The sequence below is a fragment of the Sapajus apella genome, unplaced genomic scaffold, assembly GCF_009761245.1.
Source record: "Sapajus apella isolate SASKATOON/1434 unplaced genomic scaffold, GSC_monkey_1.0 scaffold48, whole genome shotgun sequence".
NCBI classification, from domain to species: domain Eukaryota; kingdom Metazoa; phylum Chordata; class Mammalia; order Primates; family Cebidae; genus Sapajus; species Sapajus apella.
The window spans coordinates 239232-256200 of record NW_022436988.1 but is presented as its reverse complement, the minus strand read 5'-3'; the positions used below and the strand labels follow the sequence as shown (position 1 = coordinate 256200).

Here is a 16969-nt window from a genome sequence, read left to right as displayed (position 1 = left end):
GCCTCTTTCCCTGCGCCCAGCCTACCTGCGCCCAGCTGGTCTTCCTGTGCCCAGCCTCTTTCCCTGCGCCCAGCCTACCTGCACCCAGCCTGTCTCCCTGCGCCCAGTCTCCCTGCGCCCAGCCTCCCTGCACCCAGCCTGTCTCCCTGTGCCCAGCCTCTCTCCCTGCACCCAGCCTGTCTCCCTCTGCCCAGCCTCTCTCCCTGTGCTGACTGAGCATTCCTGGGTCTTTGGTGAAGTGACTGTTCAGACTTTTTACTCATTAAAAAATTTCATCCTCTGGCTTCTTATTCAGCTGTCAGAACTCTTTACATATTCCAGATGTCAACTCTGTCAGACACGAGAGCTGCCAGTGCTTTCTCCAGCTGTGTGGCTTGCTTTTGTTTTCTCTTAGTTTTTCTCTTGTTTTCTTGTTTTCTCTTTTTTTGAGATGGAATCTCGCTCTGTCGCCCAGGCTGGAGTTCAGTGGCGCCATCTCAGCTCACTGCAACCTCCGCCTCCCGGGTTCAAGCGATTCTCCTGCCTCAGCCTCCCGAGTAGCTGGGATTACAGGTGCCTCCTACCACACTCGGCTAATTTTTGTGATTTTAGTAGGGATGGGGTGTCACCATGTTGGCCAAGCTGGTTTCCTGGGGTGCTGGAGGGCCCCCTGCCTTGGGCTTCAGCCCTGCACTCCCTACCTCCGGGTGTTAGAGCCAGTTTTTCACGTTATATTCCTTCCAGTTTTCTACTTGCAGGAGGGGACATCAGACCCAGCCACTCTGTGTGGGCCAGAAACCAGGGTCTCAGAAGTAAATTTCTTGCCCTCCCTGGGCAGTGCCCATTCCCCCGTGCACCAGGGTCCCATTGTCAGTGCCAGAGCTGGGGCAGGCGTCCCAGACGGCAGAGCAGCCTGGAACCCCGCCTGGCTTCGCGCGTGGTAGAACCTCAGTGTGCCGCTGCTTTAGGCTGGACAAGGGGCTCTTTCTGCATCTCAGATTAGCTTTTATAACATCAGAGATGAGCGCTGTTTGGAATTAGTTCTGTGGTGGGATACCAGCAAGGACTATGAAAATCAGCATAACCCAGTTAGGATGGGGCCTCTGGAAGATGGCTGTGTCACGTTTTCCTTTGGTAAAAGGCAGCTCATACTCAGTAGCACATTTAATGAAGCCTCATTTTAATGCTTTTTGGAGCCTGAAGTTATATTGGCAAGGATATTTCATGGTGTTTTGTATATTGAGAGAATCTTCTAATTCCTATGTTTTCGTTCCTTTTCAGGGGCCTGGGAGGAGAGCTCATGAGACAAGCAGGTGGGTCTGAAGGCTGAAGGCTGCAGCCCTCTGCCACGGCCATCGACGAGAGAGGCGGCTCGTGGCGTGCAGGGTGGCCCTTCAGCCCGTCAGGGTGCAGAGCTGGGCGTGTTTCTTCTGTGGAGGCGGCGGCCACGGTGTGCCTGGTTTGCGTGGCCACTGCCTCTGCCCCGTGTGGACTCGGTGGATGTGGCCCCTGCCTGTGGACTCAGTGGATGTGCCTGCCTCCTTCCCTGTGTGGACTCGGTGGGTGTGGCCCTGCCGCTGCACGTGTGTCTGTCTGCGTGTGGTCCCCCTCCCATGGAGGGCCTGCTCCAGCAGCTGTGGCAGCTGCCTCTTGGGTGGGTGCACTGAGCAGGGGCACCTGAGTCTTTCCCACAGGGGCGTTCCATTGGGGCATCCAAGGACACACTTTTTTCTCTTCAGTACAGTGTTTAAACATAACTAGAACAGAGAATAATTTTTGTAGTTTTTTTTTTTAGATGTTTAATGTTTGCAAAGAACGCGAATGATAACCACCATAACAGGTATCTGGTTTTCTTGAATCCTGTCCAGCTAAACCTGCTAGAAAATCTGGGCATGCAGCACTTACTGGGATATTTACCAGGAGCCACGTGGGTCTGTGGAGGGCCTCTCTCCTGGGTGGGAATGGTGACCAGGTGTAGGTGTGGTGGGCGTGCCCAGCATGCCAGGGCTTCACCTGTGGTAGGGACCAGTCGGCACCACCAGTGCTGCCCCCAGAGCTGGTCTGCAGGCCACCCTGCCCAGCTGAGGGACCATTCTCCTCCCTCACAGGCCAACAGCCTTCACACCGCCTGGAGGAACTTGGATCCCGGTCTGTGGCGGTGGCAAAGAGGCTAGAAGCACAGGGGTTTAGCTTCTGTGCTGAGAGTGTGGGGCTGCGTTTCAAAGGCAATGAATCCCAGCCGTGACCTATACAGTGTGCAGTGGCCGGAGGTGTTGGGGTACTGGCATGGTGGCTGGAGCATGGCACAGCTTTGGAGGACTTGGCATTGGGGCGGAGGGCGAGGGCCATGAGGCCTGTGAGCAGGTATCACCAGGTTTGAGGGGCTCCTGGGCACAGGGCCACAACCTGCCAAGCGCAGCTCTGAATCCCTTAGACCCAGGCGGGCACCCATCTGAAGGGCACGTCACCTGCAGGCCGAGGGCTGCTCTGCACGCGTGCCCTTTGCCACCTGGAGCTGGCTGGCGCTGGCTGTTTCAGAACAGATGGAGGGTGGGGGGATACTCAGGGGTACTCGAGTCCTGACAGGTCGGACGTGTGTGTCAGAGTCAGCCCCCAGTGTGCCTGTGAGAGAGACAGAGGAAGTGTGATCTAGGAGGGGCTGCACCCAAGAGCCACTGGTTCTGGAAGCCTCTTGGGAAGGAGAGGCAGCTGGGGTGGCAGGGCTGATGGGGCCAATACTCGCCTATTGACTCAGTGGGTGTTGCAGGTCCCTCCGAGTGCAGCCCCGGTCCAGCCTGGGGGGACTCAGCAGTTCAGGGACCAAGAGCTGTTCAGGGTGAGGACCGGGAGCTCAGGCGGGGGCCAGAGGAAAGTTGGGCAGAGGCAAAGCTCCTGATGCACCGATCAGGTGAACCTCTGCACCTCATGCCCAAGCCTCTCGTGCCCCCCGGGGTTAGCACAGTCGGGCAGTGCCTCACGTTTTCTTGGCTGATTCAGTTTTAGAATGTGACGAGAGAAACAGAGAACACATTTTAGACAATCCCACAAAGTGTTAACGCAAAGGCCTGATCTCATTTCCAAGACATACCTGATGGCAGCAGCCAACCCCGAGGGTCCAGAGAGCTGGGCTCCTCCTGACAGCTCCCGGCGCCCTGCTGTGCAGATGGCCGTCCCACGCTATGCCCAGCCCCTCTCGTGGGACTGTGAGTGCGGAGGTGCAGCTGGTGAGGACAGACGGCTATCCTGTGCCGCGCTCAGCCCCTTGCGTGGGACTGAGTGTGAAGGCACAGCTGGTGAGGAAGCTTAGGAAAAAAACCACTGATGTGTGCAGACTTCCGAGATCCACGTGTTCCAGGCAGAGGAGAGGGGCTGGGTTCTGGGAGCCCGTGGCCGGATGTCAGGCTGCATCAGCCTCTCATGCTTTCTTTCCACGCCTCCCAGCCCTGACCTGATGGGGACCTGCCTGAGGCCTGCAGCCGTCCTCCTCTGGCCAGGCCAGTGGGACTTCTTTACTGAGAGCAGCAGCTTGCATTTCTGCTGCTGTCAGCTCAGTGTTCTCCTGGGTGTGATGGATATCATGGGAAAGTTGGTCCTAGAAGCGTCAGCCAGTTTCTGTCGGCTGACGTTTGGAGGCTTGGGGCTGCCAGTCTGCAGGAGGTTCCTGATGGCCAAGACCATGTGTCGTGTTTTGGATGTGGACTTGATCACTGCCCCTCAGCTGCCTCCAGAGCATGCTATAGGGACGTCACCTTTCCGATGTGCCCATGGGTGCCCGGCGTTGCCTCGTCTGTCAGTGTGATCAAGACCATCCCCCCTGTGTCATGGACAGCTGGTGACCTGTAAGTCATTTCTGGATCTAGGAGCTTGGCTTGGGATGGTGGGAGTGGTGGGTGCTCTCACAGGGTTCACTCTCCACCCCTTCCCACCCGCGACACGTGCCGTGCCCTGAGGTGGCAGTTGGAGGCAGGCCTACGACCTTCGCAAGTCCTTCACACGACTTTCTACGACCTTCACACTCTTCACATCCCTTCACGTGCAGTCCAACCTTCACATGCAGTCAGATGACCTTCACACATCCTTCACATGCAGCCCAACAACATTCACATGCCCTTCACATGACCTTCACACACTCCCTTCACACAACTTTCACACGACCTTCACATGACCACATGACCTTTAAGACCCTCACATGACCTACACATGCCCTTCACACGCCCTTCACATGACCGTCACACACTCTCGGTGTGTGCCCCCCTGTGCTGCAGGGGCTGCCTTTAGGTTCGCTTTTGGTGTTTGAGCAGGAAATCTGCACAGGAGCCATGCCCACCATGAAAGGGGGCCGTTAATGGTGTCCCGAATCCCTGTGGCCAGCCACGCTGCCGTGGCTGTGTTTCCTTTACTCTCCTGCTCCCTGAAGCCAGGCCCATCGGGGAGGTTCTGCTCTGTAAGCTGCTCTTAGTGTGTGGTTAGGACAGCTATGTGGGTGTCCTCCAGGCCCTGAGTGACCGCTCTTAGGGGTCCTGCTGGGCCCTGGCCACTGTTGGTCTGTGCATTGCTGCCATGTACTTTCCATGGGCAGAACTGTCATGAGCTCAGGAAGAAACGATGGGAGAACCGCACTTCCTGGAGCCTCTGCGTGGTTGTTGTGGGCAGCTTTCCCCCCTGGCATTTACACCCGTCCAGGGCAGCTTTGCCTGTGACACACCCACCCTGGGCATGAGGCTGCCTGTGCAGGAATGCTGCGTTTGCACTTAGGGGGCAGAAGGGGAGTATTGTGGGTTTTAGCTGCTGCTTGATGTTGTTTGGAAAGACGTGAGACATAGTAGCCACCCCGTCCCTTCCTCACCCACCGCACCCACTGCTGCCAGGGTGCTGCAGGCTCCCCGAGTGACCATGGAACATACACATGGATGCGCTTCGCCCAGGTTTTTAGAAAGGCACCCTTACTGCTGTTTGGTGCTTGGTGTCTTAACGCCATCTGGGTTCTTGGTGCTCTGCTCTGAAGGGCAGTGGGTGTGGTCTGTTGTTGGGGGTGCTGGGTGCAGAGTGGTTTCTGTCTGCGTCTCCCCCCGCCAACTCCAGCGTCCCACACTGACCTCTGCTCTGAAGACTGGTGGGCTGTGGTTTGTTGGGGGTGCTGGGTGGTTTCTGTCTGCCTCTCTCCACCCCCCACTCCAGCATCCCCACCCAGTCCTCTGCTCTGGGGTACGTGTGTTGGGGTGCATCCCTTAGGGTTCACAGCTGGGGCGTATATTCCTGGTGGGGCCACCGTTGGAGGCAGGCATCTTTGTGGGAGGCATCCCTGCTCTGAGCCCCTGCCGGCCTCCGGCTGTGTTTGCCCCGTGGGTGTGTTGGCTGGAGTGCTGCGTTTGTACCCCTCACACCATTAAGAGCAGACGCAGCACTCCTGCACACGTGGCCTTGCACCCAGGTGGGCGTGTTGCGTGGAAAGCGGCCCACAGTGCCCACGCCCTCCCTGGGGGCCCCTCTCGCTGCCTGCACCCCCCCAGCCTCAGCCACAGCTTCTGGCAGCCAGCCCTCTTCCTGCGGCCCCTTCCCTCCAGGGCCTTCGCTGGCCCCAGGAGACTCTGTGGCCTGCAGGCTCTGAAGCCAACTGCGTCCCTGGTGATCCTGACTGAGCCTTGGTGTCAGCTCGGGGCTTTTCTCCTCCTCGTTCATTTTTGTACTTCATAGGAAGTTATTTTTCCTTCCAGCTCTCAGGCGTGAATAGTTGGGGTGAAATCGTTCTGCGTAGTGTCTGTGGTCCTGGTCCCACATTGTATTTTTCCAGAGGCGACCCTTTTAGTTGTTTGGCTCCGTTCCCCTTGCTTCCGTATTTCCGAGTTCTGTATGTACACAGCTGTTTCCGATACCCTTAGTTTTAGATGTGTTCTTTCTAGTGAGACTGCAGGCTCGTCTGGGTGAGAAGTCTGTGGGTTCGCAGGCTGCGCGTGGGAGACGGGAGGCGCTGCTGGTCTCCTTCTGACTCAGGCCAGGTGCTGGTGCCCTTACCCCTGAGGATGCCAGTTTGTCGGTGGCAAGCCCCCTGGAGCGGCACGCGCACCCTGGCCACAGGCACCCCGGAGGTGTCGAACCGCAGACCCCCTCGGATGTCTTGTGTGTGTTTTGTAGGAACAGTTGCTCAGCCCTTGGGAGCTGAGTTCCCTTTGTTCCCATATCAAGGAAATGTCATACAGGTTGGCCTTTGTCATGCATATTCACACGAGAGGAGATTGGTGTCCTGGTGTCCTCAGTGTGGCCCAACGAGAGCTGCCTCCCCTGGTGCCGGGAAGACGGGCATCCCCTCCATGGCTCTTGGATTTCATGCTTTAGAATCAAAGGAAAGAAACACGGGCTCTGTTTAGTAAGGCAGAGATGGAGGGTCCATCAGTCAGGGTGGGCTGCGTTTGGCTCTTGAAACAATCCCCACGTTTCAGTGTCTTGAAATGGGAGGAGGACAGTCCTGTGGCTCACGGTATTACACTAGAGGCGCCACAGGAGTCGGGAGTTCTCTCCTCTCCTGCCGAAGACGGGAGGAAACCAGAGGCACGGGTGAGCCCCGAGTCGGTCACGGTGTGTGGAGGATCGTGACTGAGCAAGCCGGGCACACACTGTTGATGGACTTCCTGCCATGGGGTAAGGCTCAGTGCTCCTTCCCGATGTCCTGAGCACATCCACCACCTCCGCCTGACACTGCTGCTGTCCTGCCTTTCGGTTGTATCTTAAATTGATTGATATCTTAACTCACATAGGATGTTACATTGCTTTAGTAGTCAGAATTCACTCGGATTCACCCACGCAGACACCCGGTTCTCTCTCCTTCCGTGAGAATTCACTCGGATTCACCCACGCAGACACCCGGTTCTCTCTCCTTCCGTGAGAATTCACTCGGATTCACCCACGCAGGCGCCTGCTCTTCTGTTTCTGGTTCTGTTCTGCATCTCTTGCCTTCCAAGGGAACCAATTTCGCTTTGCCAGGAGGACACTCCTTAGTGTTCTCCATAGTGTGCATCTACTGCTGGCACCCTCTCCTTGGTTTTTCCCAAAATATTTTTTCTACTTTTTTTTGGAGATAGGGTCTTGCTCTGGCATGATCTTGGCTCACTGCAGCCTCCGCCTCCCGGGTTCAAGTGATTCCTCTGCCTTAGCCTCCGATTAGCTGGGACTACAGGTGGCTGCCACCATGCCCAGCTAATTTTTGTATTTTTAGTAGAGAAGGGATTTCTCCATGTTGGTCAGGCTGGTCTCGAACTCCCAACCTCAGGTGATCTGCTGGCCTAGGCTTTCCAAAGTGCTGGGATTACAGGTGTGAGCCACCATGTCAGGCCAGTATTTTGATTCTTAAAGGTTACTTTTGCTGAGATTGGAACTTTAGTATGGCATTTATTCATTTGTTTGTTGGCACTTTAAACGTATTCTGTTGTCTTCTGGAGAAGTTAGCCGCCAGTCTGCTTATTACCATATTGGAGACAATCTTTTATTTTCCCTGGCTGCTTTTGAGATTTTATCTTTATTTGGTTTTTAGCAGTTTTACGGTGATATTCCTGAACAAGTCGTCTTTGTGTTTCTTTTACTTGGGGTTCTAGGATTCATACTTGTTTCATAATCTGTACTTTCTGTTTTTTGTTCACTTTAGAGAAATTGCTAGCCATGATCTCTTTCAACATTGTTCACTGGCCTCTTCTCTCATTTTGGGGACTCTGTCACCCCCTCTCATCTGGATCACCACACTTAATTCTTTATGCGTCTTAGACTCTCTTCTCTGTTTTGTCTGATTCAGTTTGGACGTTTTCTTTGACTTCAGTTCCACTGTCACAAATTCTCTTTTCAGCTGTGCCTATCTGCTGTTAAACCCATCCTTGAATTCTGTTTCTACTTTTCAGAACTTCTGTTTATTTTTTGTAGTTTCATATTCTTGTCTTAGTTTTCATTTTGTTCACATCCTGGAACATATAAAGCGTGGTTTCAAGCCTTTGTTCAGTGTTGTCCTCTGGAGCCTCTGTGGCTCTGTTTCTAAAGGACGGTATAAGATACATGAAAAACAGCTGCACCAAGGCACAGGAACAAAGCCTTATAGAAACGCTGTGAGGCTTGGAATGTTCTCCTCTCCCAGAGAGACTGCATGTGTGCTCTTGATGGGAGGTGGGCGCTTGCTGTCAGGGTCACTGCCGTCAGGTTTTGAGGCGCGAGGGGTTCAGTGCCGGCTTTCCACGTTTTATACCTGTTGCTAGGTGTGGTCCTCCAGGTTCAGAACCTGTGGTGAGAGCTTTACTGGTTCTCCCTTGGTCACCTGACCTGCATTTTCCGCTAGCTGGAGACTCTCCTGGATGCACCATTGGTGTCTCCGGTTCTTGTGGCGCCTCCTGGAGTCACCGTGAGCAGGGGAGAGTTGGCCCAGCCGCTCTCAAACCCGCGAGAGTTGTCCACCGCGGGTCCTTGTGAGCTCTCTGGTGACTGCAGATACTTCGTGTCTGTTTTCATTCTGTTTTTAACTTTTAGAAGTGTTTTAGTGGAGAGTTGGTCTGTGTTACCTAGTCTGTTAGTTTTTAAAAAATATTCTTTATTTTCAAATAATTATTGACCTGCAGGAAGTTATGAGATTAGTAACAGAGCACTCCGTGTGCTTCACACGCTCCCCCGCGGCGACTGTGCAGGACAGCACGGTGTTGGAGCCGGTGCCCCACCGTGCAGGACCTGCTCTGTGGACTGCAAGCCTGTGGGATTTCACGGCTTTGTGTGTGTGTCTGGTTCCGAGCAGATTTATGCCCTGTGTAGATTTATGTAACTAGCTCCGCAGTCGATCAGCAACCTGCGTCCTCCTCTCAGAGCCAGCCGCTGCCGCCAGTCTGTCCCTTCTCAAATGTGCCATGATGGACTGGTATGGGCCATGGCATTTTGAGGTGGTGTTTCTGTGAGCGTGGTTGGTGCCCTCAGACCCCATCCAGCTGTCCATGTGTTCACGGCTCATGCCTTCCACTGTTGGTTTTACCAAAGCGTGTTCAGCCATGCACCCGGTAAAGTACACTAGGGCTACTTGTAGCCTTTGCTGTGGTGAACAGAGTTTCCAGGAATATTCATGTGCCAGATTTTGTGTGTCCAAGCCTTTTCATTTCTGCTGCTGAGTCCTGTGTGCCGTCGTGCGAGGGACTGACGCACCACTGCACGTCCCAGCAGGCAGCGCGTGAACTCTCCAGTCTCCATCCTGGCCAGAATCTCGTAGTGTCGTATTTCTCAGTTTGGCCATCAGCTTCCCATCTAAATGCTTCTCACCGTGGGTGCAATTTGCATTTCTCTCGTGGCTGGTGGTACTGACCATCTTTTCATGGGCTGGTTTCAAAAAAAATTTTTTTTCTTTTTTGAAAGTTTCTGTCTTGCTTCCCAGGCTGGAGTCCAATGGTGTGATCTCAGCTCACTGCATCCTCCACCTCCCAGGATCAAGTGATTCTCCTGCCTCAGCCTCCTGAGTAGCTGGGACTACAGGCATGCGCCACCCTGCTTGGCTAATTTTGTATTTTTAGTAAAGACGAGGTTTCACCATATTGGCCAGCTTGGTCTGGAACTCCTGACCTCAGGTGATCCATGTGCCTCGGCCACCCAAAGTGCTGGGGTTACAGGTGTGAGCCACCAAGCCTGGCTAAAAATTTTTTAACTTGATTATAAAATACATTTAAGTTCATGTGCAGGGTGCATCTCCAAGAAAATTATTTTTAAAAATAGAACTTTTGTTTCCCGGTTCTTAAAACACATCAGAGCAGTGCTCTGTTCAGAACTGAAAGGATTCGCACTTTGACAAAGGCGTGTCTGGTTTTGGTGAGAAGGAGAGAGCGCATTGAATGAGTGGTGGTGGTACAGGTGCCAACGTGGAAGAAAGTAACATCATCTCTAAAACTAAGTGTGAGATTACCTAAAAACTTACGTATAAAAACCCTCAATCGTAAAATTCCTCAGAGAAACTTTAGGAGGCATTGTAGGACAATGGCAGTCTCTGTCTCTCTTTTATATGTGTGTGTATATATATATATATGCATTATACATTGTATTCCTTTTTTTTTTCTTTTTTTTATTGCATTTTAGGTTTGGGGGTACATGTGAAGAACATGCAAGATTGTTGCATAGGTACACACATGGCAGTGTGATTTGCTGCCCTCCTCCCTATCACCTGCATCTGCCATTTCTCCCCGTGCTCGCTCTCCCCAACCCCCACTGTGCCTCCCCTATTTCCCCCCAACAGAACCCAGTGTGTGCTGCTCCCCTCCCTGTGGCCATGTGTTCTCATTGTTCAACACCCGCCTATGGGTGAGAACATGCGGTGTTTGATTTTCTGTTCTTGTGTCAGTTTGCTGAGTCCCTACAAAGGACATGAACTCATCATTTTTGATGGCTGCATAATATTCCATGGCGTATATGTGCCACATTTTCCTTGTCCAGTCTATCATCGATGGGCATTTGGGTTGGTTCCAGGTCTTTGCTATTGTAAACTGTGCTGCAGTGAACATTCGTGTGCATGTGTCCTTATAGTAGAACACTTTATAATCTTTTGGATATATACCCAGTAATGGGATTGCTGGGTCAAATGGAATTTCTATTTGTAGGTCCTTGAGGAATCACCACACTGTCTTCCACAATGGTTGAACTAATTTATACTCCCACCAACAGTGCAGAAGTGTTCCTATTTCTCCACATCCTCTCCAGCATCTGTTGTCTCCAGATTTTTTAATGATCGCCATTCTAACCGGCGTGAGATGGTATCTCAATGTGGTTTTGATCTGCATTTCTCTAATGACCAATGATGAAGAGGATTTTTCATATGTTTGTTGGCCTCATGTATGTCTTCTTTTGTAAAGTATCTGTTCATATCCTTTGCCCACTTTTGAATGGGCTTGTTTTTTTCTTGTAAATCTGTTTTAGTTCTTTGTAAATTTTGGATATCAGCCCTTTGTCAGATGGGTAAACTGCAAAAGTTTTTTCCCAATCTGTTGGTTGCCGATTCACTCTAATGACTGTTTCTTTTGCTGTGCAGAAGCTGTGGAGTTTGATTAGGTCCCATTTGCCTATTTTGGCTTTTGTTGCCAATGCTTTTGGTGTTGATCATGAAGTCCTTGCCTATGTCCTGAATGGTTTTGCCTAGATTTTCTTCTAGGGTTTTTATGTTGTTAGGTCTTTTGTTTAAGTCTTTAATCCATCTGAAGTAAATTTTAGTGTAAGGTGTCAGGAAGGGGTCCAGTTTCTGCTTTCTGCACATGGCTAGCCAGTTTTCCCAACACCATTTATTAAACAGGGAATCCTTTCCCCATTGCTTGTTTTTGTCAGGTTTGTCAAAGATCGGATGGTTGTATATATGTTGTGTTGCCTCCAAGGCCTTTGTGTATCCTTGCATGTGAGATGGGTTTCCTGGATATAGCACACCAATGGGTTTTGGCTTTTTATCCAATTTGCCAGTCTGTGTCTTTTGATTGGGGCATTTAACCCATTTACATTTAGGGTTAATATTGTTATGTGTGAATCTGATCCTGCCATTTTGATGCTAGCTGGCCGTTTTGCCCATTATTTGATGCAGTTTCTTCATTGTGTTGATGCTCTTTACCGTTTGGTATGGTTTGGAGTGGCTGGTACTGGTTGTTCCTTTCTATGTTTAGTGTCTCTTTTAGGAGCTGTTGTAAAGCAAGCCTGGTGGTGATGAAATCTCTGAGTACTTGCATGTTCACAAAGGATTTTATTTTTCCTTCACTTATGAAGTTTAGTTTGGCTGGATATGAAATTCTGGGTTGAAAGTTCTTTTCTTTAAGGATGTTGAATATTGGCCCCCACTCTCTTCTGGCTTGTAGGGTTTCTGCTGAGAGATCTGCTGTGAGTCTGATGGGCTTCCCTTTGTGGGTAACCCGACCTTTCTCTCTGGCTGCCCTTAGTATTTTCTCCTTCATTTCGACCCTGGTGAATCTGACGATTATGTGCCTTGGGGTTGCTCTTCTTGATGAATATCTTTGTGGTGTTCTCTGTATTTCCTGGACTTGAATATTGGCCTGCCTTGCTAGGTTGGGGAAGTTTTCCTGGATAATATCCTGAAGAGTGTTTTCCAGCTTGGATTCATTCTCTCCGTCGCATTCAGGTACACCTGTCAAACATAGATTAGGTCTTTTCACATAGTCCCACATTTCTTGGAGACTTTGTTCATTCCTTTTTACCCTTTTTTCTCTATTCTTGCCTTCACGTTTTATTTCATTGAGTTGATCTTCGACCTCTGCTATCCTTTCTTCTGCTTGGTCAATTTGGCCGTTGAAACTTATGTATGCTTCACGAAGTTCTCGTGTTGTGTTTTTCAGCTCCATCAGTTCACTTATATTCCTTTCTGTCTATTCTTGTTAGCATTTTGTCAAATCTTTTTTCAAGGTTCTTAGTTTCTTTGCATTGGGTTGGAACATGTTCTTTTAGCTCACTGTAGTTTCTTTTTACCCACCATCTGAAGTCTGATTCTGTCAATTCATCACACTCATTCTCCATCCAGCCGTGTTCCCTTACTGGTGAGGAGCTGTGATCCCTTGTAGGAGGAGAGGTGTTCTGGTTTCCAGTGTTTTCATCCTTTTTGCGCTGGTTTCTTCCCATCTTTGTAGATTTATCCACCTGTTGTCTTTGTACTTGCTGACTTTCAGATTGGGTCTCTGAGTGGACATCCAATTTGTTGATGATGAAGTTATTTCTTTCTGTTTCTTAGTTTTCCTTCTAACAGTCTGGCCCCTCTGCTGCAGGACGGCTGGAGGTCCCCTCCAGGCCCTGCTTGCCTGGGGATCGCCTGCAGCAGCTTCAGAACAGTAAGGGTTGCTGCCAGTTTCTTCTTCTGCTATCTTTGTCCCAGAAGGATACCCGCCAAGTGTCAGTCTCATCTCTCCTTTATGAGATGACTCTTTGGATATACGGGGGTCAAGGAGCTGCTTGAGGAGACAGTCTGTCCTTTATAGGAGCTCAAGTGCCGAGCTGTGAGTTCTGTTGTTCATTCAGAGCTGCTGGGCAGGTACGTTTAGGTCTGCTGCAGCAGAACTCATAAACTCCTTTTTTTTTTCCCCCAGGTGCTCTGTCCTGGGTAGTTAGGGCTTTATTTATGAGTTTCCGTTGTGCTGCTGCCTTTTTTTCAGGGCTGCACTGCCCAGCAAGGAGTCAGCCTAGTCACTGTCTGCCTGCAGAGGCTTTGCTGAGCTACTGTGGGCTCCACCCAGCTGCTGTGTGAACTTCCCTGCAGTCCTGTTTATACGGGTGCAGTTAGAACCGCCTCAGCAATGGCGGCCCACCTCTGTAATGGCGGACTCTCTCTGTAATGGCGGGTTGCCTCGGCAATGGCGGACTATCTCCATAGCGGTGGACTGCCTCCGTAATGGCGGACACCCCTCCCCTGCAGAGCTGGACCTTCCCGGGTTCACCTGTGCTTGTTGTGAAACTCTCAACCCAGAGTGTTTCCAATTGCTGTTTTTTTGTGGGGTGGGACCAGCTGAGCCTGATTACCTGGCTCCCTGCCTCACAGCCTTTTTTTTTAGTTGAACGGTTGACTCTGTCCCAGGTGTTCCAGTTGCCTGTTGAAAAGGCACCAGGATCTGTGTGATTTCCCGTGCGGTGACCCACTGCGCCGGCTCAAAACAGCGGCGCTGAGATTCGTGGCGCTTTTTTGCCCAGGAATCTCCTGGCCTGGCTCCCTGTTTCAGTCCCCTTTTTAATCAGATGAATGGGTGACTCTGCCTTCCCGGAGCTCCAATCACCAGCTAAAACGATGCCCAGAACCGTGTATTTTGTATGGAGAACTGCCACGCTGGGGCGCTGGCAAAACAGCCATGCCAGCGAAAACAGCCGCGCTGGTGACCTGTGGGGCCCCTCCGCCTGGGAATCTCCTGGTCTGTGGGCAATAAAAATCCAACTGGAAATGCAGCATCCACTCGCCCTCTGTGCTTTCACTGGGAGCTGCGATCCTGAGCTGCTCCTAATGGGCCATCTTGGATCCCTCCTTGACAATATCAGTCTCTTAAGAACACTTCTTAGTTGAGAAATTTTCAAATCTGCACAGAAGTAGAGAGAAATTGCTGGCTGGGCCGGAGCCGCGCCCTGAGCACCGACGCCTGTTCTGTCTTCCCAGCACTTCCTTTCTCCTCCCCGCCCGTGAGCTGAAAGCAGATCCCGAATGTCAGGTCCCAGCAGCCCCGGCTGGGTTTTCTAACTGGCGGTGAGAACTGGTTTCCTGTTTTTTTTCTTTTTGTTCCCCCGTGTTGGCATGTATCCCCCAGCTAACAGAGTTTATAATAATAATTCCACGAGAATATACCATGTGTATGGTTGATAGGGAAAATGCAGATTTAGAGAAGACGTCTGTACTGCAGTTGAAAGTAAAAAGCTGCTAGTGTACAAAGACTTACTGAAGTTGCCAGTAACAAGGTAAAGGGTCCAGTAGGAAGTGGGGCAGAGCAGACCCACGTGCCTGCAGGCTGGAAGGGTGCCCAGCCTCACCTGGCAGGCAGGGAAGTGCCTGTTACTCACCGCGAGAGGAGCCTTTTCCTCTTCCGGTTGGCTGCCGTGAGTGCGAGGAACCTGGTGCCGACAGACGCAGAGCAGGGTCTCTCGTGGAACAGGAGTTCTCCAGTCTGTTCGGTTTGCCTAGGTGGCAGTTCTGTGACAGTGGGAAGTGTGTGGTCCATGTCCTGTGCACAGGGACGCCAGGTGGACAGATAGCCTCCACATCCGCAGCACTCACAGGCTGTTCACAGTGACAGAAAATGGAAGGGGAGTTTAGTCCCTCAGGAGAAACAGCAAACACCATGAGAAAGTGGGCAGGAGAGTCTGTGAGTGGGCTCCATGGAGAGCAGTGCGCGGGCGTGGGAGCTGCTCGTTCTGTTGAGGCGTCTCTGTCTCAAGCGCCGGCCCCCGAGTGGCCGGGCAGGGTCACATTTCTGGTCGTGGAGAGTGTGAGATACGAGCTGTGCAGGGAAGTGACTGGCGTGGCCTGCGGTCTGGAGCAGTGAGGATGACGGCTGTCTGTCGCTTGGATCCTGAGTGACAGTGAGGGATCCGTGTTGAGGTCCAGGAGCAGAAGCCGTGGTGCTTCCCATACAGCCTATGGGGCATCTGCAGCCTCCTGTGCGGCTGTCCACAGGCCGCCCGGCTTCTCTCAAGTGCACGCGGGCCTGGCCACCTGACTGGATCTGCAGCACATTCAGGCTGCTCATCAAGGAGGCGCCCTGGTGGTTCCAGCCCTGGCAGCAGGGCAGGTTGAGTGGGCGAGGGGGCAGGAGCTGGCTGCACACCATTCGGAATGTGGCGAGGGCAAGCGTGGGCCAGCTGCCTTTGGAAGAGTAACAGCATCTTTCCTTTTTTTTTTTTTTTCCAGTGTGCATTTTAATAGAAAAGTTGTCACTTTCCAAAGTGCCCTTTAAAGGTGACCCCGTAATCGGTAAGTGCTTTTGTTTTTAAGAATAGCGTTTTCTTGCAGAATGACTTCAAATTAAGAGGTGAAAATGAACCTGTTAGGAAGGGGGTGTTAAAGGATGGTAGCTTAAAGGTTCACGGTATTGGTCTTTAGGATACCTTGCCTTGAAGCCGCTACAAGATCCTGCTGGAATTGATGGGCACCTACCACATTCTCCTCTGACAGCCAGGAGGGCGCCCTCCCTCTCCCACCACCTCAGTATCCCCAGCTCCTTGCTGCCATGCCCAGTGCCAGGCACTCTGGGTCTGGTCTTCTCCCAGGCAGACAGTTGGGAGCCCCAGTGACCCAGGCCTTCATGCCCCAGGAGAGCGCCAGCCGCCGGCGCCAAGGACCCTGTGGGACCCTGTGGGCAGAGGCGGCTCCAGCCCTCAGCAGCTGCTCCCCAGCCTGCCAGAGCACAGTGAAGGGAGCCCCTCATGGCTGTGGTGTCCCTGGGCTGTCTTGGTAGCCTCAGAAGTTGGGACTTCTTTTCTTTTTCTTTATTTTTAATTGAATAGCCTTCACGTTTGTTGCTTGTACAGGATCTAATTGAGTTAAAGACCTGGGTTTACATTGGTGGGAGCCAGGGGCAGACTGAGGGAGGAGACAGGAAGAGACTAGGGGTAATAAAAGAATAAAAGTTTCCCAAAATGTGATGTTTAAATGGCGAGGTTTACAGAATGCTGGGTTTTCCCCCAGTAAGAGCTTAACATTTTAGCAGCCACCAGAGGACCTTTTCCCTTCAGATGGAAGGGGCCTTAGACTTTTTTACAACAGGGAGAATGTTGACTTTCGGTTTTCCACAGATTCCTCTCAGAGGTTACCGCCTGCTTTAAGATGAGTGTTTCTAGAAGCTGTCTTTGCTGTTGCTTTTACTCTCAACTCATTACTGACCTGGGCATGTTACTGTTTCTCGGACAGATGGTTGGCAGTGGCTGATCAATGACACGCTGCGGAGCCTGCACCTCATCTCCAGTCATTCCCGACAGCAGATCAAGGTGTGGTGAGCACGCTCGCTCCCGCGCTACGGCGCGGCGTGTTACTGACGGTGTTGGTGTCAGTCGGGGACTGTGCGTGACGAGGCTGTTCCTGTGCTCGCCTGTAATTGACGAATGCAGGTGTTCTATTTGGAATTCCTGACGGTAGCATCTACACGGCTTATAATTAGAAAATCCAATGGAGCCATTGGAATCAGAATATTTAGTGTTTCTTCGTTCCTGGCTGTGTGAGTCACATTCACCTTTGAAGTACTTTTTCTGTGCATTGATAGTAACTGTGCTCAGTTCAGTCCCGTGTCCTGTAGGATGGAGGTTTGGACACTTCCTTTATGATGCTCATATGCAGATGAGAAATGGCACCCCAAGATTTCCACCTGCACACACCGACCGGGGTATTCTGTGTGTGTGTGTTGTGCGGATGAGAAGGATCTCTGCACACACTGACCAGGGTATTTGTGTGTGTGTGTGTGTGTGTGTGTGTGTGTGTGTGTGTGTGTGTGTGTTGTGCGGTTGAGAAGGATCTCTGCACACGCTGACCAGGGTATTGTGTGTGTGT

At 51.7% G+C, this 16969-nt stretch overlaps 1 protein-coding gene across 5 annotated transcripts in view; it reads left to right on the top strand.

The window, feature by feature from the left end:
* TBCD (tubulin folding cofactor D) overlaps positions 1 to 16969 on the top strand; it is a 186415-nt gene that overhangs the window by 146207 nt on the left and 23239 nt on the right. For all 5 annotated transcript variants that reach the window (XR_004257686.1, XM_032241194.1, XM_032241191.1 and 2 more), the window contains 3 exons: positions 1261 to 1292; positions 15338 to 15400; positions 16337 to 16413. Coding sequence is in view for 4 of the 5 variants with exons in the window: in XM_032241194.1 (XP_032097085.1) it covers positions 1261 to 1292; positions 15338 to 15400; positions 16337 to 16413 (172 nt within the window). In the remaining variant the exon portion in view is untranslated. The remainder of the gene's footprint in view (positions 1 to 1260; positions 1293 to 15337; positions 15401 to 16336; positions 16414 to 16969) is intronic.